We start from the raw sequence: 24,408 nt of genomic DNA, 5'->3' as shown, positions 1-24,408 counted from the left end.
GGTGGAAAGGCAAGTCATCAAAATATATAATCCAGGGAAATTTTCATTATTCTTACCTTTGCGGGCTCATTGATGTTTAGGGATAAAATTCAGGCTTTTTTTTTTTTTTAGTTTCAATTTTTATTTTAGATTCAGGGGGTACATATGCAGGTTTGTTGATTTGTTTATTTATTTATTTATTTATTTATTTATTTATTTATTTTGAGACGGAGTCTCCCTCTGATACTCAGGCTGGAGTGCCGTAATGCCATCTCAGCTCACTACAACCTCTGTCTCCTGGGTTCAAGCAATTCTCCTGCCTCAGCCTTCCAAGTAGCTGGGATTACAGGAGCGCGCCACCACGCCTGGCTAATTTCTTTGTATTTTTAGTACAGACGGGGTTTCACCATGTTGTTCAGGCTGGTCTTGAACTCCTGACCTCAAGTGATCCGCCTGCCTCAGCCTCCCAAAGTGCCGAGATTACAGATGTGAGCCACCGTGCTCGGCCCATGTGCAGGTTTATTGAGTGAATATACATGAATATACTGTGTAACACCGAGGTTTGTGGTATGAATGACCCCATCACTCAGGTAGTGAACAGAGTACCCAATAGATTTCGGCACTTGTCCTCTGGCTCCACTCTAGTAATCCTGTGTTTATTATTTCCACTGGGTAAACATTGGGTTCATTTATACCTCCAGTTATAAATGAAAGCATGTGGTATTTGGTTTTCTGTTCTTGTGGCAATTTGCTCAGGATAATGGCCTCCAGCTGCATCCGTGTTGATGCAAAGGCATGATATTATTCATGCCACTATGCATAGTATTCCATGGTATATATATACCACATATTCTTTATATAATCCACTGTTGATGGGCACCTTGGTTGACTCCATGTCTTCGCTATTGTGAATAGTGCTGCAATAAATATACAAGTGCAGGCGTTTTTCTTGTAGAACAATTTATTTTCCTTTGGGTCTGTAAAGAGTAATGGGATTGCTGGGTTGAATTGTAATGCTTTTTTTTTTTTTTTTTCTGAGACAGAGTCTTGCTCTGTTGCTCAGGCTGCAGTACAGTGGCACGATGTCAGCTCACCGCAATCTCTGCCTCCTGGGTTCAAGCAATTCTCCTGCGTCAGCTTCCTGAGTAGCTGGGATTACAGGCGCCCACCACCACACTGGCTAATTTTTTTTGTATTTTTAGTACACATGGGGTTTTGCCATGTTGGCCAGGCTGATCTGGAACTCCAGACCTCAGGTGATCCGCTCACCTTGTCCTCCCAAGGTGCTAGGATTACAGGCATAAGCCACCGTGCCCAGTCTTGAATTGTGATTCTGTTTTATTTGAGACTTCTCCAAATTGCTTTTCAGAGTGAACTAATGTACATTCCAACAGTGTATATGTGTTCCCTTTTCTCCACATCCTCACCAGCATGTTATTTTTTGACTTTTTAATCATAGCTATTCTAACTAGTGTGAGATGGTATCTCATTATGGGTTTCATTTACATTTCTCTGATGTTTAGTGATGACCAATTTTTTTATGTTTCTTAGCCATTTGCATATCTTCTTTTGATAAGTGTCCATCCATGTCTTTTGCCCATTTTTTAATGACATTGTTTTTTTACTTGTTGAATTGTTTAAATTCCTTATAGATTCTGGATACTAGACCTTTGTTGGGTGTGTAGTTTGTGAATATTTTCTCCCATTCTGTAGGTCGTCTCTTTACTCTGTTTATAGTTTCCCTTTGTTGTGCAGAAGCTCTTTAGTGTAATTAGGTCCTGCTTGTCAATTTTTATTTTTGTTGCAATTTCTTTTGAGGACCTAGTCATAAATTATCTCCCAAGGCCAATGTCCAGCATGGAGTTTCCTGGGTTTTTTTCCCCAGGGCATTTGTAGTTTGAGGTCTTACATTTAAATCTTTAATTCATCTTGAGTTAATTTTCATATATGGGGAAAGGTAGGAGTCCAGTTTCACTCTTCTGCATAAGGCTAGCCAGCTATCCCAGCATTATTTATTGACTAAGGAGTACTTTCCTCATTGCTTAATTTTGTCAACTTTGTTGATGATCAGATGGCTGTAGGTGTGTGGGTGTGTGGCTTTATTTCTGGGTTCTCGATTCTGTTCCACTGGTCTATATGTCTGTTTTTGCACCAGCAACATGCTATTTTGGTTACTGTAGCCTTGTAGTATAGCTTGAAGTTGGGTAAGGTGACTCCTCCAACTTTTTTCTTTTTGCTTAGGATTGCTTTGACTATTCAGGCTCTTTTTTGGTTCCATATGAGTCTTAGAACAGTTTTTTTTTTTTTTCTAATTCTGTGAAAAACGATGTTGGTAGTTTGATAGAAGTAGCATTGAATCAGTAGATTGCTTAGGGCAGTGTAGCCATTTTAATGATATCAGATGGGAAAACATTCTATGCTCACGGGTTGAAAAAATCAATATCATTGAAAGGATCAATATTCCATTTGTTTGTGTCATCTATGATTTCTTTCAGCAGTGTTTCGAAATTCTCCTTGTACAGATCATTTACCTCCTTGGTTAGATGTATTCCTAGGTATTTTATTGTTTTGTGGCCATTGTGAATCGCACTGTGTTCTTGATTTGGTCCTCAGCTTGAGTGTTATTGATGTATAGAAATGCTGTTGATTTTTGTACCTTGATTTTGTATTCTGAAGCTTTACTGAAGTTGTTGATCAGTTCTAAGAGCCTTTTGGCAGAGTCTTTAGAGTTTTCTAGGTATAGAATCATATCATTAGTGAAGAGAAATAATTTGACTTCTTCGATGTCTTTTATTTCTTGCTCTTTTGATTTCGATTTCTTTTATTTCTTGCTCTTGCCTCGTTGCTCTGATTAGGACTTCCAGTACTGTGTTGAATAGGACTGGTGAGAGTGGGCATCCTTGTCTTATTCCTGCTCTGAAGGAGAATGCTTCCAGCTTTTGTTCATTCAATGTGATGCTGGATATGGCTTTGTCATGGATTGCTCTTATTATTTTGAGAACTCAGACATTGTATTATGGCATATGACAGTATAGTCTTTGTTGTCAGACAGTACTATGAATCATGGCTGTACTCCTAATCAGCCATGCGAACCCAGGCAATCTATTATATCTTTCTAAGTTTTTATTTTGCCATCTATAAAATTAGGATAATATAAACTATGTTGAAGGTTAAATGAAATAGATGTGAAATACAAAACCATTGTAAAGGATGTAGCAGAGTTCTAGAAGGAAATTAAGCATTTAAAATTAATAATTTCCCTAGCCACACCATGATGGTATTTCCTTTTTAAATCTATCCTGCCTAGAATAGTGACTGACAAATGGGAAGAGCTCCAAAGAGATTATTTCTATGAAATAATGAATTATAGAAGAGTAACTAGAAAAAAGTGAGATGTACACCACACAAAAATCACTGACAATCCTATAAATTAAAGGTAGTGAGAGGCTGTGTAAACTGGCTCCCTTGCCTCCCACATAGAACCTTGCCCCTCTGCTGAAAATGTTACAGAAATAACTTGAGTTTTGTTGTGTGCTGGATTGGGGTTAGACTTTGGCAATTACCAACTTTGTGAAATAGATTACAAAGCTTCATATATCTCAAGTTCAATTTCTCACTAATACAGTAGATGTAAAAAATGCCCAGCAGAGGAATGCTGGCAAAATACATGGAATGTGCCCCCAGATCATGCTGGCACAGAGAAATTAGATAATTACTGGTTTTCTTCTTCCATCTCCTCTCTCCCCACTCTGAAGCCCAGCACGCCATGCCCCAGATACTTGCTATTTGTGACCAGCCAGGAACAAAGGTTGTTTTTAGGAAAAGCAGAACCCCATCTTTCTTCAATTTCCTGGTTTCCCTTCATTCTGACCCATGAATGCTTTCCTTACCTCTCACCAGGTGTCTACTGGTGATTTCTGTTTTGTGGCTACCAGACCAGCTACAGGTGGGAAGATGCAATTTTCATGCCAGTAGGGAACGGCATTCTGCTCAATATTTATGGCCATAAATTAATTAAATTGTAGAATTAGCAGCAATTTTATTACATGCAAAGCAACAATAAAATAATGTATTTATTGTTCTGCTACAGATGGAAGATTGCACTCTGTCCTTTCATGAAAGCAATTTATCGTTAATTATCATTTATTATACTCTTTGGGAAGATTTTAATGTAATTATTTGATATACTGAACATTTCAAGTGCATGAGTTGGAAGATATTTTTGCAATAATATTTATAATATTATTTTAATCACCAATCAATGCAGGATGTACTATAAATACAGAAAGTTCATTTTTAAACTGTGGGCATTTTTATAGAGCAAGAAGGAAGGAAGGAAGAAAGGAAGGAAGGAAGGAAAGTTGATTGGCTGGTTGTTTTGCATCTCAACTCCAGGAAAATGAGAGAATTTTGAATAATTGTGGTGCCCTCTTCAAGGTTAATTTTAGAATAAAACTTTGTAAACAAGAACATAATTTGAAAAGCTGAGGAGATGTTGCTAATTAATTTATTTCACTTTTAAGGAACATCAGTAATCCAGGTGACAGCTTCAGATGCAGATGACCCCACTTATGGAAATAGCGCCAAGTTAGTGTACAGTATCCTCGAAGGACAACCCTATTTTTCGGTGGAAGCACAGACAGGTACTGTGGAATGTCACTGTGATTTGTGACACATGGTGAATAAGAAGTCCCAGGCCTGATCAGAACTTATTTAATTCTCTGTTTTCTCAAATATGAAAAAGGAATAAAGAGGGCTACCCTATAGGGTTAGTGTGAGGATTAGATACTTGGCCTGTGCCTAGAACATAGTTAGCACACCATGAAACATTTATTATTGTTTTTCCCATATTTCACGATGACCCAATAACAACTATAATCTAAAAACTCAACTTTAATGTCAGAACTAAGAGAGCAATAAGGACTAAGGCTTCCATAGTGCTCTCTATATTCCTCATATAACTGTTGCCATATCTACAGAGAGAAAAAGCTTCCAAAGGTCTCCTGAAGATTTAAGTGAGCATGGCACTCATGTGCCAATATCCAGCAATCATGTAGAATTCAGTTATTAATTTATCATTGTTTTCAGTGACAGGTGATAATAGACAGTACGTGCTTGTATGAGCATTGTATATATTTTAACCGATTTGGTTCACTCTTTTAAAAATTAATATTTACACTTTAATGTGTTGCATGAAATATGCACCTCCTAGTTTAAACTTAATATGCACCATCAAAACATTTCCATGAATTGTATGCAGCAATAGACTTACAGAAGTTTGTGCTGGAAGTCAAAAACTATGAGTTTAGTCATGGATATTCATGCAATGACCACTCAAATATTTCAGTCTTTAGGGTGTTTATATCTGAGAAGAATAAGGTTATTACTTGAACGTACAACAAAACATAAATACAAATGCTGTATAGTAATTTTTATGACTTGCTTGAAAAGACATAGTGATGCTTCAGTATGGCTGCCTTTGGTTGTAACTACCATGTTGAAATGATTCTTGCTGAGGGCATGGGCTTTTTATTCAGCATTGCTTCCTCAGTGCTCAGAATTTCTTGTTGTCATAATGTTATAAACGAATATCTGTGATGTTGCCTGCTCGCCTGTCCAGGTATCATCAGAACAGCCCTACCCAACATGGACAGGGAGGCCAAGGAGGAGTACCACGTGGTGATCCAGGCCAAGGACATGGGTGGACATATGGGCGGACTCTCAGGGACAACCAAAGTGACGATCACACTGACCGATGTCAATGACAACCCACCAAAGTTTCCGCAGAGTAAGTAGGTGGGCTTGGCTTTCACATTTCCATGGTGCCACAGCCAGCTCTCTGCCTCCTCTAACCTATTCCTGCTTTACTCAGGTATCAAAAAGAAAATCTAGAAAACTAGAGGCAATTCATATCATTCTTACAAAAACAAAACACAAAAACAAGACAACAACAACAACAACGTCAGGGAGTAGAGGTAGTAGGAGAATGAAAAGATGTAAAAAGTTCTACAACCCTGGAAACAAAATATTGTTTCCGCTAAGTATTTTGCTTCGTAGTAGTGATGCAATCTAGTAATTAATTAACCCTTTTCTGCCTCAGTGTCCTCATTTCTAACCTGGATATAACAGTCCCTGAATCAGTTATTAATTACTATGTAACAAATTGCTGGAAAACTTAGTGGTTTAAAACAATAAAAATAATAACAATAATTTGTTTCTATCATGTGTCTGGAATTTGGGCAAGGCTTGGAGGAGACAGCATGCCTCTGTTCTCCACAGCAACAGCTGGGGACAGCTCCACTGGGGTTGGAGGATCCACTTCCAAACCAGCTTACTTGCATGACTGGCAAGTTTGTGTTGATTGCTGTTTCCTTTCTGTGTGGGCTGCTTTTGGAAAGTGTGATCCCCAAGGGCACCAGGCAGAAATTGTGTTGCCTTTTGTTAACTAGCTTCAGAAGTCACAACACATTGTTTCCACTGGAGTCATAAAGCTCACAAATCTAAGTGGAGTTCATGTAGACCCCACCTTTCAATGGAAGACCTGTCAAAGTCATGTTGAAGGAAAAGCATGTGGGATGGGAGATATTGTTTTGGCCATGTTTTGGAAAATGCAGTCTTCCACAGTACCTAATTAATAGGATTACTGTTTGAACTAAAGGAGCTAGTGTAAAATCTTGTAATGACAACTGTCTATAAGTTGTCAACAAATTCTAGCCATTGTTATTTGGGGGATTATGGCTGTTCTACAAAATTTATAAAATTGCAGAGGGAATTAAATGAAAAACAATGATTTTGAAAGGTTATTATTAATAATTGTAATTATAGCAACTACCATCATTTAATGAATAGTCACTACTATTGTAAATCTCTGCAAGAGCCTACATTTTACAGATAAAACTGGCTTCCGTAAAAAGTGCGTAAGTTGCCCTAGAAATGTGGCAAAGTCAGAGTTTGAACACAAGTCTGTCTACGTATGTACAGATGTGTATGAATAGATAGTATGACTGTGGTGCTGCTGGTGCTGCTAAGGCATGAGGGGTGTTCATCATGAAAGTGTCTTTTTCAGTTAGAGCCTGTGAGCTTACTATCAGAGAAATGGAACATTTTGCAAATGAGATAACAAGAAAGGCAACTAAATGTGGCTCCAGGAAGGCACTGTGGTTACTCAAAGGAATTCAAAAACAAGAATCTACACAAGACTCTTTTGCCTGGCCAGGCACAAGTTCAGCATCCTCAATAAACCTGAGGCTCATGTAACATTCTAAGAGCTGCATGCTCCATTATCCACACTGTACGATTGTCTGGTGTGCTGGAAAAGAAAGGTCAAGCAGAATTATTAGCAGGCAGCCTTTACTGCCCTTGGTCATAGACAATCATATAGTAAAGTTACATTGCTACTGTAGTGGTTGTACTGGTTTCACTGCCATGAACTTGAATGAGATTTGGACAAAATCCACATAGGACATTTTTTTTTAAACCTTCATGTTAATTGGTAATTATCTGCAAGGGACTCCCAGTTCCGACTCATCCTTTAATATAGAGGGCATGGTGAGATTAAATAGATTATGAATCCAAAAGAAAGTTGCAAAACAAAATACTATTGGTAAATATAGACAAAGCATTAGAACTGATGAAATCTCTGTAAGGGGAAATTAAAACATAATGAGCTGAAGTAACTTGCCCAAGACCACTTTGCTTGGAAATGATAGAGGCAAGATTTTCAACCCTGGCTTCCCTATATTGTGTATTGCACAGAGTATTAAATGTGAAAAGCAAACAAGATAATGTTGAATCTCAGCTACTTAGTGCAAACCTTCCAGTGATTTCCCCAAGTTTAAACAAAACCTGAAGTCTTTTCCATCCCCCACAATGGTCTATTTTACGCAATTTGGCCTCCACTTCCCTACAGCCCTTCTCTCTCACCAGAAGGCTATAGTCACTCTCCTCCTCTTGTTCCTCTACAAGTATTCAGGATCTTCTCACCTTAGGGTTTTTGCCATTTGCTAATCACCTGGCCTGTAGTTTTTATCCTGCAGATATTCACATCATTGTCTTCCTCAGTCATTTTAGATTCCTTTTTCTAAAGAATGTCTTCTCCTACCACACTACTCAAAACCAGTCTCTCCCTCTTTCTGCTTATCACCCACACATTATTAACACAAGCATGTGTGTTCAATCACACTCATACACATATACAAACTCACTCACAAATAGCTCACATTCATACACACACTCACACTCTTACACAACAGATTCATGCCCACACAATCACTCATGGCCACTCACACATTTACCCCCTCACCCTCACACACAATCATGCACTTACACACACACAACCACACACCCACTCTCAGAACCCTCACCCTTTTACCCTACTTTATTTTCCTTTTTCACTGCAATGACATCAGAGTGTGTTTACATTTGTTTTTATGTTTTCTCTTTAGTCAGCCTCATTAAGAGAGGAATCTTGACTGTTTTGTTTAGTAGTAAACAAAACAACCAAACAAAACAGTGTTCTGGCACTAGGACAGTACCTCCATGTACAGTATTAGGCTCCCAATAAACTTTAAATAAATATATAGGAGGGTCACACTGCAGGAAAGCCTTCTGGAGAAGGTAACGCATGACCAACTTGTGAAGGAGGCAAGTTGTGAAGGAGGTGAAATAAGGGGAGTGTCAAATATGGAGTTAGACAGGGAGTGATGTTAAAGATAAAGTTTGCATTTTTAAAGTAAATATGGAGCTGTTGAAGGGAGGCTTTTAAACAGAGATTTTTTTTTTTTTTTTTTTCTGGGCTCTTGGCAATACCATAAGTGAGCCTTGGAGTTAACTCATGGACCATCCTGAAGACACGAAAAGAAGCTTCAGCTATTTCACTAAATGAAGACATGCGTGGTTCTCCATCATTACCTGATGGGAAATGTAACAGAGCATTGTCTTTCTCCCTTACATGTGACAGGTGACCCCAGCATTTCACCTGGACCCAGATATTGTTTTATCACCCTTCATAGAACACATTCTTTTGACAAGCAGGCCATGTGGGATCCTCCTCCCCACATCCATTCACTTCTTTCATGTTTTCAGTCAATAGAAAGTTCAATTTCAAATCCTTTGAGAAATTTATTGGGATTCAATGAAATCTATAGTCTTACAGCTGCCAAATAAAAGAGAAAATAAAAATAGATGTCTTCTTCTTCTAGGCGTATACCAGATGTCTGTGTCAGAAGCAGCCGTCCCTGGGGAGGAAGTAGGAAGAGTGAAAGCTAAAGATCCAGACATTGGAGAAAATGGCTTAGTCACATACAATATTGTTGATGGAGATGGTATGGAATCGTTTGAAATCACAACGGATTATGAAACACAGGAGGGGGTGATAAAGCTGAAAAAGGTGAGTTAGGGTAAGGAATCAGACGTGTCAGTGGTGTTGCCCGCTCTGCCAAGGCAACACTGCAAGAAACAGGGAGGTGACGGTTAAGAAATGAGAATTTGCAAAACCAGGGGCTGACCCGACTTTGTAGCTGAGCTCTGAGCTCTGGAAGATCACGGAATTGTATTCTTTTCTGTTACTGCAGAGAAGCTGACAAAGGGGCTGGTGATACCTGCCTGAGATTGTTAGTTAGTTCTTAAATGTTTTCCGATTGAGGGAAGCACAGTTCTCCCATGGAGGGAAGGACAATGAGATAAATCTAGATTTTGAAGAAGCAGCCCTGAGCATGCATGGAATTCCCCCCTTAGCTCTGCCACACTGAATCTGTTAGATAGGCTGTTCAGAACTCTTGCTGTTTCAACATTCAATGTTCACTGCATTGCTGGACCCTCTGTGAAACTTAAGCCAATTCTCTACTTGTTTTTATCTCAAGTGAACCTGGAGAAGCAACAATAATGGACCTTCTCCCCTAGTCAAATAGCCTGTGGACCTCCCCTCATAGTCAGATAGTCTGTGGACCTTCCCACGTAGTCAGTCACCAAAAACATGTCTCTGGGATTAATTTATTACAAAGAGAAGTTTAGTGTTTCTTCTTTTTTACATTCACTCAATACTAACTACTGGCCAGACACAGCACCATCCTCTTACAAACATCATTTCATTTACTTTTCACAATAACAAACAAACAAACAAAAGTATAAAGTAGGTAGTATTATCTCAATGGGCAAAGAGACCTTAGCTTAATTTTGAGGAGATTGGGGCTCAGACAGATGAAATCATTTGACTCAGTCACTGTCATACAGCTCAGGCACGCAGACCTGGAATTCACACCTTAGTTATTCTAGAACAACTTCCCTCTCAAGACATTTTGAAAACAGATGGCCCAGAAAGCGTTTGTAAAGGAGAGCCAGATAAGATTCACTTCCAAGTGAAGAAATAATTCCCGTACATTCTAAAAAGATTCCCCCCCATGATTTACCACTTGAGAAATAAACACCTCTCCATCATGAAAGTGTATGGAGCATTAAATCGGAATTGGAAGATGGGATTACCTTGGTTTTAATCAAGCATTCATTTTCAACTTAGTTTTGTAGCATGAATATTAAACTCCTTGGTGCAATGGAAAAGATTGGACTGTAACACTGATCGAAAATTAATTTGAAGAATCAATAAAGAGGGCAGTAGCTAAAGAGGAAGCAAGGACCAGTGGGGGAAGACTGGCCCTGAAAGGAATCTTTCAGGTGGGGGAGCAAGGAGTGACCTGTGCTAAGAAACTGACCTTTCACAGAATTTTAAAGTATGTTGGGGTTGGGGAAAATATTATAGAGCACAAAACAAAGAAAAGGTAGGGGGTGAATGTTATAAAAAAAAAAAGAAAGAAAATGAAGGATATGGAAATTGGGGTGAAATTTGGATACTTGGAAAAGTCTACATTAATGGATAAATGGTAGGACCGAGGAAGCCTAATTATCAACCACAGGGAGCTAGGGCAGTCACTAATTCTGGTTTTTCCTCTGGAAAAGTAGCTGTGCGAATTGTGTGTTGCCTAGAGCTGTCAACTTACTTCGCTAATTAATATTACTATCTCTTCTGCTTGACACTGACATATGAACATTGACATCAGCGATTCCTGCCTCCCAACCTTTGCTGTTCACGTAATTGGGTAGTTGGTTATGCTAAGGTTGTCACCTGTTTTTAGTGTATTCAGGGCATAAACACACACTGTATCTCTGAAATCCTGAAACACTTAAATCACCCCTATGGAACTCACACATCGCAAATGAGCTCTCTGCATATGATTAATTTGCACATTTGCCTTCAATTCAGTGTGTTTATTCTAGGTAAAGGAATAATCTTCTATAAAGCACTGACATTTAGGTTTTAAACAGTGTAAGATGTTATTTCATTTGTAAAAGAACATTTGCTCAAACTTGTAGCACAAAGTTCCAAATGTCCACCAGGGGGAAAAAGAAAGAAAAATTATAGATGAATTTAACAGAGTAAAAATATGACTCCTTGTGAAAGTCATTACATGCAATTTAATACCATAAAAGTCTGTAGAGACATTATGGCAATATTTCTGCATTTTAAAGTATTTTTTAACTTAGTATTTTTATTTATTTCCTAATTTATTCACCCATTTTTCCACGAAGAGTTATTGAGTTCTTATTATTTGTCAGGCGGGCCCTTTGCCAGTGGCTGGAAATCTAAAGTTAAAGAGGCAGAGTCTTGACCACAGGGAGTTCACAATTTAACAGGACAGTGAAGTGAAACAATAATTAAAACCGAGAGGGTTTTCTCCGCCTTAGCAGTGTTGATGTCTAGGGCTGGATAATTCTTTGTTGTAGGAGGCTGTTCTGTGCATTGTAGGATATTTGGTAGTATCTAGTATCCCAGGCTTCCCGTCACTAAAGGTCATTAAGCACATGCTCTACCCCACCCAACAGTCCTGATAATAATAATAAAAATAATTATTCTAGACGTTGCCTAATAGCCCTGGAGTAACTGGGAGCAAAATCACTCCCCAGTTGAAAATTGACTGCAATAGTGTGATAAGACCTATGAACATGGGTCATGAATGACTTCTTGTGGGGGCAGTTCTCAAGGTGAGTCTTGATAGATGAGGAGGAATTTGCTGGATAGTTAAGGACAGAAAGGCAGAAAAAATAGCTCATGAAGGGCTAGTATCAATGGAAACAGGACACATTTAAGAAACTGCAATACCTTCAATCTTGAGAGTCTTAAGATATATACGGTAAAACCAACAAACAAACTTGTTAAAATTCAAGGGAGACATTACAAAAAATTAAAGAAGGTAGAAGAGGTAGTGAGATGGTAGTGAAGGAGAACTCAAGAAATAATTACTAGATAGAATCATTCATTTATTGAATATTTTAGAAAACAATAAATACCTCTTGAGTTCTGACTGTGTCTTAGTTTAATAGTGCACAGGGGAGAGAGAAACTACCCTTGGGGTATTTAGATAATCTCTGTGTGGTTAGCTGAGGAAGAACCAGGGTCAAATAAAGATGAGCTTTTAGATGGCTTCGTGGACTTAGAGGGGAAAATCCGATCTGTTCACGCAGCACCTTTGACTAAATGGGAATCCCATCTATCTCAGAGAAATCGCCGCACAGTGTCTGAGCTATTTATTTTCAACCAGATAAACTCCTTGTAAAGCAGTGTCAGAGCAGAATTATAAGGCATTTTTCATATTCCTTGTTTTAATAAAACTCTTTTTATGTTTGATTTTTCTTTATATTCTTTGTCCACACGTATATAGATGTGGATACATAACATTTAACACGGTTGCAATCAGAGGGTGATCTGATTTGTTAACTTAATGTCACATCATAAACATTTTACATGCTGTTGTATAATGTACATAATCATTTTTAAAGACTACATAACATCCCATCCTATTGACGAATCATTATTTCCTTAATAAAATCTCACAGTTGGATTTGGTGTTTTGTGTGTACATTTCCACAGATTAGATATAACCTTCTATTATATCTAACAAATATCATGCATTTTTGAATATTGTTTGTTTTGGCTTTCTGTTGAATTAATCCCTCAGGGAAGATTTTCAGAGGTGGGATTAGTAAACTAGGGGGTATTAAGAATTTTATGGCTTATGCAATGTGTTGCCTCATTTAGCTTTATTTCAACGAATCATAACATGGATATAAATGTTCACATGGGAAACTACCTCACATCTTTTTTGGAGGGAGGAAGGGAAGAAATTGTAGGCAAATGTCTAAATGTTAAACATCTATCAGTCCCACTCCTCATTCAGTCAAAATGACGGATGCATATGATCACTTGGTACAGTCATTCTTGCGTACTGTGGGACAAAGATCAGCAAAGAGCAGTAAGACTCAGCAGACTTCTAAGGGATGTTCCCCTCCATTCCACTCCCACCCCCACCTCGCTGGGGAGGGAAATGAAGGGGTGCCAAAGGGCCACTAGGGGGCCACACAAATCTATCTGGGGCTGTTGAGGAGGACTTCACAAGGCAATGAGGCTTGAACTGACTACCAGACTTGGAATCTCACCAAACTGGGAAAGTACATCCCACATAAACCTCTGCAAAGGCCTGGAGAGCCTAGCTTGGGATGTGAAACTGCAGCATGAGGGTATTATCCTCAACACCAACAGGGCTTCCCAGTGGGAAAATGGCTCCAGGTCCTCAGGCATATGCCTAAACCAAGTACAAAAGTTTCTGCTGTAGCAAGATCAACAGACTATCTGATATTAGAAAATTTCCACTTTTCTGATTATAAATTACCCAGAACCCGTAACTATAAATTATCTCAGAACTATCATATTCCAGTGTTTAATGCTATCTAATATTTGAAGGGATTTTTTAGAAGTTGCAGCAATCTTGTATGTTCAGCCTATAAATATCATTCCTTTCTGCTGCTCAGTAACCTAGCCAAGGATAAAGGAACTGCTGGGTCCCAGGATGATGGAAAGGCTGGGGGCAGATTTAGATTTAGGAAAAGGTAGTGTTTCCTGACTCTGGGAAGATGGAGGTGGGAAGATGATAGAAAAAGTATCAAGGATATTGAACATGTTTAACCCTGTTGAAACTGGGATCATCAGCTTTAGCGTAGAGTACTGCAAAATTAGATCAGGAATAAGCCCCATGACTATATGCCCATTCAGAATAAGCATTTGCCAGGCAAATGACAACAGCATGGCAGGCAGATGCTCGCCTTAAAAGATGAAACTCTTTCCAAACATTTGGTAGTTCAGCAACATCCAGAGCACTAATTAGAAAGTTGTTTCCCAGGCAGCCGGGCTTGTTTCTCTGCTACAATGTTACTTTCCATCCTTTGCTGACTGATTCACTGTAACTCCTCTCATTGAAAATTAGGCAGTGTTTACTATCAATTTCCCTATAACTACAGCCATTCAAATGCTACTACTCATTTTTTCTTTCATATTTGTGTGAAATGTTACTGCTTTCATTTGTTTTTCTTTAAATAGACCATCTTTAATATATATGCACTTTTTTTAAAAAAGAAGCATTTTAAAAAAGGAAACATTTCCCTTATTATCTTGTCACTTGCCAAAAATAGAAGGTAACTTAAAAATAAATGCAATCAAACCAAAACGATGCCATTGCATTCTAGCTAGAGTTGTATCATAGTATCTCACAAAAGAGATTGCGAAGCAGAGCAGATGTGTTAAAACGGAGATGTTCTACTTGGTGTGTCAAGGATTTAAAGATTTGGAAAAGAATTATCTCACTATGTAAGTTAATATCATTTGACCACCTCACCTATCAAAGTACCTATAAACCACCCTATGTCATCTTATGGGCCACTGCTGGTAAGAGTCCCAGACATTGGGAAACAACGTGGTCAGAAACTTTCAACATGAAGCTTTCAATATGATCAAGCTGGATGGTTGCGGTTGGGAGAGGTGTGAAGCAGTCATCAAACAACACATGCTTTTTGGCTGAAATTCAGTGGTATTTTTGTTACCAAGATTCTTACTTTTCAGAATGAGTTACCAAATGTATTTTTGCAGTGTTTTAATCCCCTTCCTTAGGTAATTCTTAGTGACTTATTTGGGCAACATTATTGTTGCTATATAGAATAAGTTTCATTTTAGAAGACGTGGTCTTTTTGTGTCTGTTGTGCTCTTTGAATGACCCATTAAGCACATTCCAAGTTTCAGCAATTGATTTGTGTGATTTTCTGACCAAATGGCTCAGGTAATTTGAAATTGAGTAGACTCTGGTTTTCTCTCTTTGAGGAATATTCACTCTTCCCTATAAAACAATCGGGTCTTTCTCTTCCATTATTCTTCCAAGGAATTGGTTGTCAATCTTCTCTTCATTCTTGCCAGCCTGTAGATTTTGAAACCAAAAGAGCCTATAGCTTGAAGGTAGAGGCAGCCAACGTGCACATCGACCCGAAGTTTATCAGCAATGGCCCTTTCAAGGACACTGTGACCGTCAAGATCGCAGTAGAAGATGCCGATGAGCCCCCTATGTTCTTGGCCCCAAGTTACATCCACGAAGTCCAAGAAAATGCAGCTGCTGGCACCGTGGTTGGGAGAGTGCATGCCAAAGACCCTGATGCTGCCAACAGCCCGATAAGGTACAGATGGATTTATTTTAAGAGCTTGGATAGAGAATTTTAGAGTCGAGAGGTTCTGGGAAAGCCCTGTAGAAACCACGTTCTTCAATTTCAAAAAGGGTCCAAGTTTATCAGGTTCAATAGAATGTAAACAAGATTAAGATTTAGAAGACATGAGCTTCCTTTCACCTCTGTTCCTGACTTTTTGGATAGGATTGTTCAAGCTACATGACTTTGCTGTAGAGTAGATTCCCCCAGGCATACTAGGTGACGGAGCCCTGAGCTGGGCCTGTCTGCCTCAGGGGACTGTGGGGAAGTGTAAATAATTATTGTGAAATAATTATAGTAATTGCAATTTATTAAATACCTTCCCCATTCTCCAGTTACTCTATAAGGAGGTTAGATATGTGATCTAATCAATCTCCTCAACTTAATTGATGCATAAATTGTTATCCCTTAAAATGAGAGGAAATTGGAGGCACTGCAAGACAAAGTGACTTGCCTGGAATGATACAGCCACTGAGCAGGAGGCAAGGAAAGCCAGCTCTGTCTAACTGCTGCTGAGTACTTTGTAAAAGCAGTAAAGTGTCCAGATAAATTTCGGGTGCTTTTATTATTATGAACACCCTTTTTTGTGACAAAAAATGTGATCCAGAACTGTGGCTGGGCACCATGGCTCACATTTGTAATCCCATCACTTTGGGAAGGCTAAGGTGGGTGGATCACCTAAGGGAAGGAGTTCGAGCCCAGCCTTTACAATGTAATGAAACCCTGCCTCTACTAAAAATAGAAAATTTAGCTGGGCATGGTGGCATGCACCTGTAATTCCAGCTCCTCTGGAGGCTGAGGCAGGACAATAGCTTGAACCCGAGAGGCAGAGGTTGCAGCAAGCCGAGATCAAGCCACTGCATTCTAGCCTGGGTGGCAGAGTGAGACCCTGTCTCAAAAAAAAAAAGAAAAAGTGATCCAAAACTCTGCTTCTCCACTTTCCTCTTCATCCTGAGCTAATGACTGATGAAGCTAATGATGAAAATGAGAGGGTGATGAGAAGGAGGTGGAGAAGGGGCTTGAATCACACATTTATAGAGTGGAAGTTGATAGTGCCCTGGAATTTCCCCTGGACCAGATTCTAGCAGGGGTATCTTTTCCCACAGCCACTCCTCTCATTTCCTTCTTGCTTGGATTTCTTTATATGCCTCCACAGGGTCTCCCAACCCTCAGTCTTTCATTTACCTCTCTGCATGAATCCTGACTCTGCAGCCAGAGTGACCCGCATACAATGCACATCCAAACATCACATCTTACCTTAGTTAAAACACAAGAAAAAATTAATGATTAAATGGTTCCCTGTTGTCTCCCTCTTCAAAATAATCTGACCTCATTCACTTAGTTTAAAAAACTTCTTTGCACCCCTCTACCTCCATCTCATTCTTTGAAGCTCTCCTGCTCTCTCCTAATCCCTGGACTTCACATGTTCCTCCTTCTAGCTGGTAGCCCTTGCCTTTCCAAGTTACCACATTGGACTCATTTTCTCCGTCTCCACTTAGGTGTTATCTCCTGTAGGAATTCTTCCAGGGCTCCCTAGAGATGTATCGGATGTCCTTCCTCTTGCTCCTCCCTACCTAACCCCCCAGGCTACATCACAGGGACACTTAGGTAATGAGAGGTCCTCACTAGAGAATAGTCTCAAAGAGCTTGATGTCTGTCTAGTTTAGGCCTTGGCAAACTATAGCCCATAGGCCAAATCTGGCTGCCACTTGCTTTTCTGTCTCTTTCTCTTTTTTCTGTTGTGAACAAATTTACATATCATGAAGCATGAACTTTACCTGTCCAACTTGTACAATTTATTGGTTTTTAGTATATTTCATGAAGATGTTCAACCATTACCACTGTCTAATTCCAGAATATTTTTATTGTTCCCCCCCGCCAAAGAAATCCCATGTCCATTAGCAGTCACTCCCCATTTCTCCTTCTTCCCAGCCTCCTGTAACAACTAACTTATTTTGTGTCTGTGTGTTTGCCTATTCTGTACATTTCATATAAATGAAATAATACAACATGTGGTCTTATGTAACTGAATTTTTGCAGTAGCATAATGATTTTGAGGTTCATTCATGTTGCAGAGTGCATCATTAATTCATTTATTTTTATCGCTGAGTAATTTTTCATTGTATAGGTGCACCACATTTTATTTGCTCATTTATCATTTGGGTGCGTGTTTGAGTTGTTTCCAAACTTGGCTATGACAGATAATGCTGAACATTCCTGGACATGTCTTAGCCTAAACATGTTTTCCTCTTTCCTGGGCATATACCTAGGAGTGGAATTGCTGGACTATGTGGTAACTCTTTGTTTAACTTTCTGAGGAGCTGCCAAAGTGTTTTCCACAGTGGCTGTACCATTTTACTTACTTATCAACAATATATGAGAGTTCCAATTTCTCCACATTCTCACCAACACTTTTTTGCCCTTTTGATTATAGCTATCATAGTGGGTGTGAAATGATATGTCATTATAGTTTTGATTTGTATTTCCATAATGACTAGTGACACCAAGCATCTTTTATTTATTTATTTATTTGTTTGTTTATTTATTTATTTGCTACTGAGACATAGTTTCACTCTGTCGCCCAGGCTGGAGTACAGTGGCATGATCTCAGCTCACTCCAACCTATGCTTCCCAGGCTCAGGCAAGTCTTGTGCTTCAGTCTCCCAAGTAGCTGGGACTACAGGTGCACACCACCAGGCCCAGCTATTTTTTTTTAAAAATAGAGACAGGGTTTTGCCATGTTGGCCACACTGGTCTCAAATTCCTGGCCTCAAGTGATCCACCTGCTTCTGCCTTCCAAAGTGCTGGGATTACACGCATGAGCCACTGCACCTGGCCTGAGCATCTTTTTATGTGCTTATTAGCCATTTGTATGTCTTCTTGGGAGAAATATCTATTCAAGAATTTTGCCCATTTCATAAGTGGATTATTTGTCTTTTTATTGTTGTTGTAAGAGCTCTTCATGTATTCTGAATGGTAGGGCCTTATCAGGTATATGATTTGCATTTTTTTCTCATTCCATGGGATATCTTCAGTTTCTTAATAGTGTCCTTTGAGGCACAAAATGTTTTAATTTTGATGAATTCCAGTGGGTCTATTCCTTTTCTTTTAAATGTATAATAAAATAATTGTCTAATCTAAAGTCATGAATGATTTACATTTTTTTAAAATAAACTTTATGATTTTAGCTTTCATATTTAGATTTTTATTAATTTTGAGTATAATTTTATATATGTTGTCAGGAAGGGGTCCAACTTTATTATTTTGCATATGCGTATCCAATGATTCCAGCACTATTTGTTGAAAATACTATTTTTCCTTAATTGAATGGTCTTGACATTCATGTTGAAAATTGACCATTCATAGTCATAGAAACCAGGTTTATTTTGTACTCTTGATTACATTCGATTAATTATATGTCTATCCATATGGCAGTACCACATAGCCTTCATCACCATAACTTTGTACTATGTTTTGAAATCAGGAACTGTGAGTTCTTCATCTTTTTTCTCACCACCTATTTTTGTAGATAATGTTATATGGGAAGACAGTCACATCATTTGTTTGCTTATTACCTATGTCTTCTTTCCTGCTGCAAGGGCAGAGTTGAGTAGTTGAGATAGAGATTCTAATTTCTGCACAAGCTAAACATTTGCTGGCTGGCCCTTTGCAGAACATGTTTGCTGACCTCTGTTCTAGATCATCACTGCGCCTTCCACTAAACAGAGTACGTGGCCCAAAGTCGATGTCTAACAAATATTTATTGAATAAATAAATAAAATAACTCCTGATTTGGCTTGGAAGGTCAAGCTTACAGTTTTTGAGGATAAAACAGGAGGCGTGGTAGAAGTGATGACATCTTATTCACACATTTATTTGACAAATCTTCATTGAGCACACACTGGGGGTTCCCAATATACTTAGGGAGGCAGACACTTATGAAAAAGTAAATGGATCTAAATATGAAAGGAAATTACATGGACAATGGAGTTTGTCCATTTATATCAAAGAAAATAGTGGTAGGGAAGAAAGAATTCCCAACTATGAGTGGTGTTGTGTTGTTTTTGGATCTTTGAACATTGATTCTTCTGAGGAAAAGAGAGATAATTAACATTTACTGAGCATCTTTTCAGCCTCATACAACAGGTTTTATGAAGTTATTTCAGTCAGTTCTCACTGACATCCTTTGTGGCTATGACTGCTCTAGAATTGAATAGGCGGGAAGACTGAGGCTCAGAGCAATGATGAGACTTCTTTAAAGTCACATGGACTGTCAGTGTTGAACACTGGATTTTAGCCCAGATCTGTCTTGAGTTCATTTTGAGCATTTTACTTTAACCCAGCAGCCACTAATGGAAAGATTTCCCAAGAAGGTTTGATTACTATATTCTCTTTGTGCAGAAAGATATGTTACATAATGACTATGGACCCTTCTAACACCTTTAAACTACTTAAAAATCTTCACAGTGTGAATTTTAAATGAATTATCTCTGGCCTAGAATATCAAGGTGCATTAGAAACTTTTTAGAAGAGCAGTGACTGTGACGTAAAAACACTCACTCATTTCCTCTGCACCTCATTGTCTCCAAGGATTCACATCTGCAATTGATTATTTGGGTCATGTTTTCAAATGGTAGCTGTTCTGTGCATGTAGGCAATTTCCATGTCTATAATTATCCAAGGATGCTCAATACCACACTTGAACCAACCCCCCACTCCCACCTACTTGGGTCTTTGTTCTTTTGAAATACCAGACAAATTTTAAGAGAATATTCAAAGCTTTTATATTTGTTTGTTTTTGAGACAGGGTCTCACTTTGTCACCCAGCCTGGAGTGCAGTGGCGTCATCATGGCTCACTGCAGACTTGAGCTCCCTGGGCTCAGGTGAACATCCCACATCAGCCTCCCAAGTAACTGGGACTGCAGGTGCATGTCACTGTGCCTGCCTAATTTTTTTTGTTTTGTTTTTGTAGAGAGGGGGATTCTCACTATGTTGCTCATGGCTGGTCTCCAACTCCTGGGCTTAAGTGATCCTCCTGGCTCAGCCTCCCAAAATGCTGGGATTTCAGGCATGAACCACTGCACCTAGTCTATTCAAAGCTTTTTTGTTGGTTGGTTGGTTGGTTGGTTGGTTGGTTTTTGGAGACCGAGTCTCACTCTGTTGCCCAGGCTGGAGTGCAGTGGTGCGATCCCAGCTCACTGTAACCTCCGCCTCCCGGGTTCAAGCAATTCTCTCCCAAGTAGCTGGGATTATATGCGTGTGCCACCATGCCCAGCTAATTTTGTATATTTGCTATAAATAGAGACAGGTTTCACCATGTTAGCCAGGATAATCTTGAACTCCCTACCTCTGGTGATCCGCCCGCCTTGGCCTCCCAAAGTGCTGGGATTACAGGCGTGAGCCATCACGCCAGGCCTCAAAACTTTTTATCTAATGGATCTTTTATCCTCCCTTCCTAATTTCCTGGTTGTTTCTCTTCAACTTTGTGGACATTTGTGTCTTTGGACATATAATGGAGGCCTTGCAATATCACCCTAATTCTTAACTTCTTGGACATTCTGCAGTTTTTTGTTTGTTTGTTTGTTTGTTTGTTTTTTGTCTCAGACTGTAGCATTAGACACATTTCTGTTCGCAATTTCCTTTCTAAAATATTATTTCCCTTTAGTTTTCTTGGCACTAACCTCTTATGCCTCAGATAACACTGTACCTGATGTCTTCACTAGTCTTTGATCCCTGTCCAGGCATTGACTTGGTCCTTCTCTCTGTGTCCACTCACCTATAGGGCTTTTACCCAAGCCGTAATTGACCTAAGTGGATGCTTCAGATTTCCTGCTCCTAGGCTGATCTTTCTCCCCGACTCTAACTCTGCATTTACGATACTGTCTGTTGTGCATTTTTATCCATTTGCTTTTTCTTTCACTGGCTCACTCATTTATCCAAGACATATTTTTGATCTTATAATTATTGTGACATACTTTAAAACAAAAACAGCTGTTTCCACCCCTGACTTCCTGAAGCCTACAATAGAGTTGAGTCTTTTCTTTCTGAGCATTTTGACATATCCTTAATTAAATATCAACCTTTCCTTCCTGGTAATTGATTTTTTTTCCTTTTCTTTTTAATTTTTTAAATAATTTCAACAATTATTTTTGATTCGGGGGTACATGTGTAGATTTGTTAATGGTTATTTTGTGTAGTGCTGAGGTTGGGGTTATGATTGATCCTGTCTCATTATAGGGCATATATCCAAAGGAAAATCAATTTTATAAAAATTTATTTAAAAATATATATCCAGAGGAAAATAAAAACACACACAAGCACTCAACTGTTCATCACAGCACTATTCACAATAGCAGGTATTTTCTTTTTCAATGTCTTTAAATCTCCCTCTCTCAGACACTCAGGTGAGAAGCTACCTGGGACTCTCTCAGCCTCCCCTAGATGCCCGAATATCCACTAAATCCTACTGGGGCTTTCGTCATCGTCTAGGATTCCATTTCCTCTGTCACCCCTGTACTTCACTCTCATCACCTCATGTATTTAAAAACAAAATCAAATCCTTGAGTTTCCTCTGCTCCTTCTTCTACTCTCTCTTTCTCAGACCATCTTGCCCATCATACGTTATTGATCTCCTTGAGAGCTTGCGTTCCTTTATTTGCTCCTCTGCTCAAAGCCTTCCATGATTTCTCACTGGCTCTAGGATGAAGGTCACACTCTTACATATGAGAACTTCCACAGTCTGTTCTCAGTGTGTAACAGCAGCGTCAACAACAAAAATAATAGCAGTTATTGTTGGTTGCAATGTGTGAGTCACTAAATTATGTATCTTAAACATTTATTATTTTATTGAATTCTCACAGATAACATAAAAGTTAGGTACTATTAATATTCCAGTTCAGCCAGGTTCCTACAATCCAAGCTACCCAGGAGGCTGAGGCAGAAGGGTGATTTGAGCCCAGCAGTTCAAGACATGCTGGGGCCACATAGTGAGATTCTATTTGGAAAAAAAAAAAAATGCATTCCATTTTAGAAGATAAATATGCTAAGTCTCAGAGAACTTAAGTGGCTTTTCCAATATCGTCTAGCTTATATGTAGCAGATTATAAAGTTGTACTTAGGACTTCCAAAACCCAAAACTCATGCCCTTCATTTCTGTGGAATAATACCTTGAATTATTAATGATCTTTTTTCCCACATGTGTGTTGTCATGTCAACTAAATAGTGAGCTCTCTCATGGAAGGAAAAAAAAGTCTTTGATTATTTTTTTGACTCCTTTCCACATAGTGTTATCTGCTGAGGGCTCAGTTGCTGAGCCTCTCCTGACATTGAGGAGGTGTATGAATATCTTTGGTTTTGTCACTGTGCAAGGGGACTCATCATTCCATTTCTATGGGGAGCTGTGAAGTTAAGTGACATCATGAATGAGCTCATGTTTGTATACTGTGAAGTGCCGCTCAGTGGGGGTCCCTCTTTCCTGAAAAGTACATGATCTGGGATTAGAAGATCTGGCTTCCAGTATTGTCTCTTCCAGAAACTAGACATAGGCCATTTGTAAATTTCATCTTTTGTAAATCCAGGCGATTAAACCTTCCAATATTCATGGCCTCTGCTATCTCTAATATTCTTTGATTTTTGACCATCACTGAATGCCTTCTGACATACTAATTTTGTAAATTTTTGGAAATCATAGCTTAGATCTCTAAGAGCAGAAAACCACCCACTTATGAAGCTCAGCATACTACCTGAATTAACATAACCCATTTTTGTTCTCTTCTATTTTGGAGTTAGTATAAGGGAGTGGAAAGGGAAGGGGTTTGGAGTTCAACAGACCCATTAAAACAAGACTGTATCCTGGGCAAGTTATTTTACTCTAGTACACTCAGTAAAAGCCATTCTTCCCCCATCTCCCACCTCACTTTGCCATAAATATAGCCCAATAATATTATGTGGTTTTTTTGTCCGTTATTAATAAAAAGTTAACTTAGTGGGTGGGAGTAACTAAAATCTTCAAGCTATGCTGTTATGCACAGCCTGGAGTCATTAAAATATGGGAAAATGCCCTACAAATAAATAGCCAAGCTTACTTTGTACACTGCATGCTGGAACTCAGAGCCAAGCTAACTGAGAACCCCTGAAACTAAATAAACTATTACTAAAATGTAGTGAACATTTTTCTTTTTCTTTTTTTTTTTTTTTTCTGAGACAGAGCATCGCTTTGTCACCCAGGCTGGAGTGCAGTGGCGTGATCTTGGCTAACTGCAGCCTCCGCTTCTCGGATTCAAGTGATTCTCATGCCTCAGCCTCCTGAGTAACTGGGATTATAGGTGTGTGCCACCATCCCCAGCTAGTTTTTGTATTTTTTAGTGGAGATGCGATTCCACCATGTTGGCCAGGCTGGTCTTGAACTCCTGGCCTCAAATGATCCATCTGCCTTGGCCTCCCAAAGTGCTGGGATTACAGGAGTGAGCCACTGCACCAGGCTGCATTTTTCTTTAAATAAAGACAAACTGATTTTTAGGTCTATACATGATCTTGATAAATTTAAATACACTTGAACGTATTTAATATTTCACATGCAAAAATCTGGCAAAGGTTTGATACATTTGTGACTTTCTGAGTAGTTTGGGAGCAAGGCAAACTCACTTTCCAAATGCAGTTTCATAAATATTCAGAGGATGGGTGATTGTAGTAAATATGGAGAAATATGCACTACATTATTATACTTCTCAATCAAATATGCTAAACAACCCTTTCATTCATTGTACTGAATAAGGAATTCCAACGTGGCAAAGTTATTTCTATAAAAGAATCATGTACAAAGTTTCAAAAGTAAATTTGATTAGAAAGAAAATCTAGCT

General features: G+C 38.9%; 1 protein-coding gene across 16 annotated transcripts in view; it reads left to right on the top strand.

The window, feature by feature from the left end:
* CDH11 (cadherin 11) overlaps positions 1-24,408 on the top strand; it is a 173,049-nt gene that overhangs the window by 125,396 nt on the left and 23,245 nt on the right. For all 16 annotated transcript variants that reach the window (XM_063717331.1, XM_009250780.4, XM_063717326.1 and 13 more), the window contains 4 exons: positions 4,503-4,622; positions 5,600-5,767; positions 9,180-9,367; positions 15,269-15,522. In XM_063717331.1, the coding sequence (XP_063573401.1) occupies positions 4,503-4,622; positions 5,600-5,767; positions 9,180-9,367; positions 15,269-15,522 (730 nt within the window). The remainder of the gene's footprint in view (positions 1-4,502; positions 4,623-5,599; positions 5,768-9,179; positions 9,368-15,268; positions 15,523-24,408) is intronic.

The sequence above is a fragment of the Pongo abelii genome, chromosome 18 (assembly GCF_028885655.2).
Source record: "Pongo abelii isolate AG06213 chromosome 18, NHGRI_mPonAbe1-v2.0_pri, whole genome shotgun sequence".
NCBI classification, from domain to species: Eukaryota; Metazoa; Chordata; class Mammalia; order Primates; family Hominidae; genus Pongo; species Pongo abelii.
This window is presented reverse-complemented; position numbering and strand designations above follow the sequence as displayed.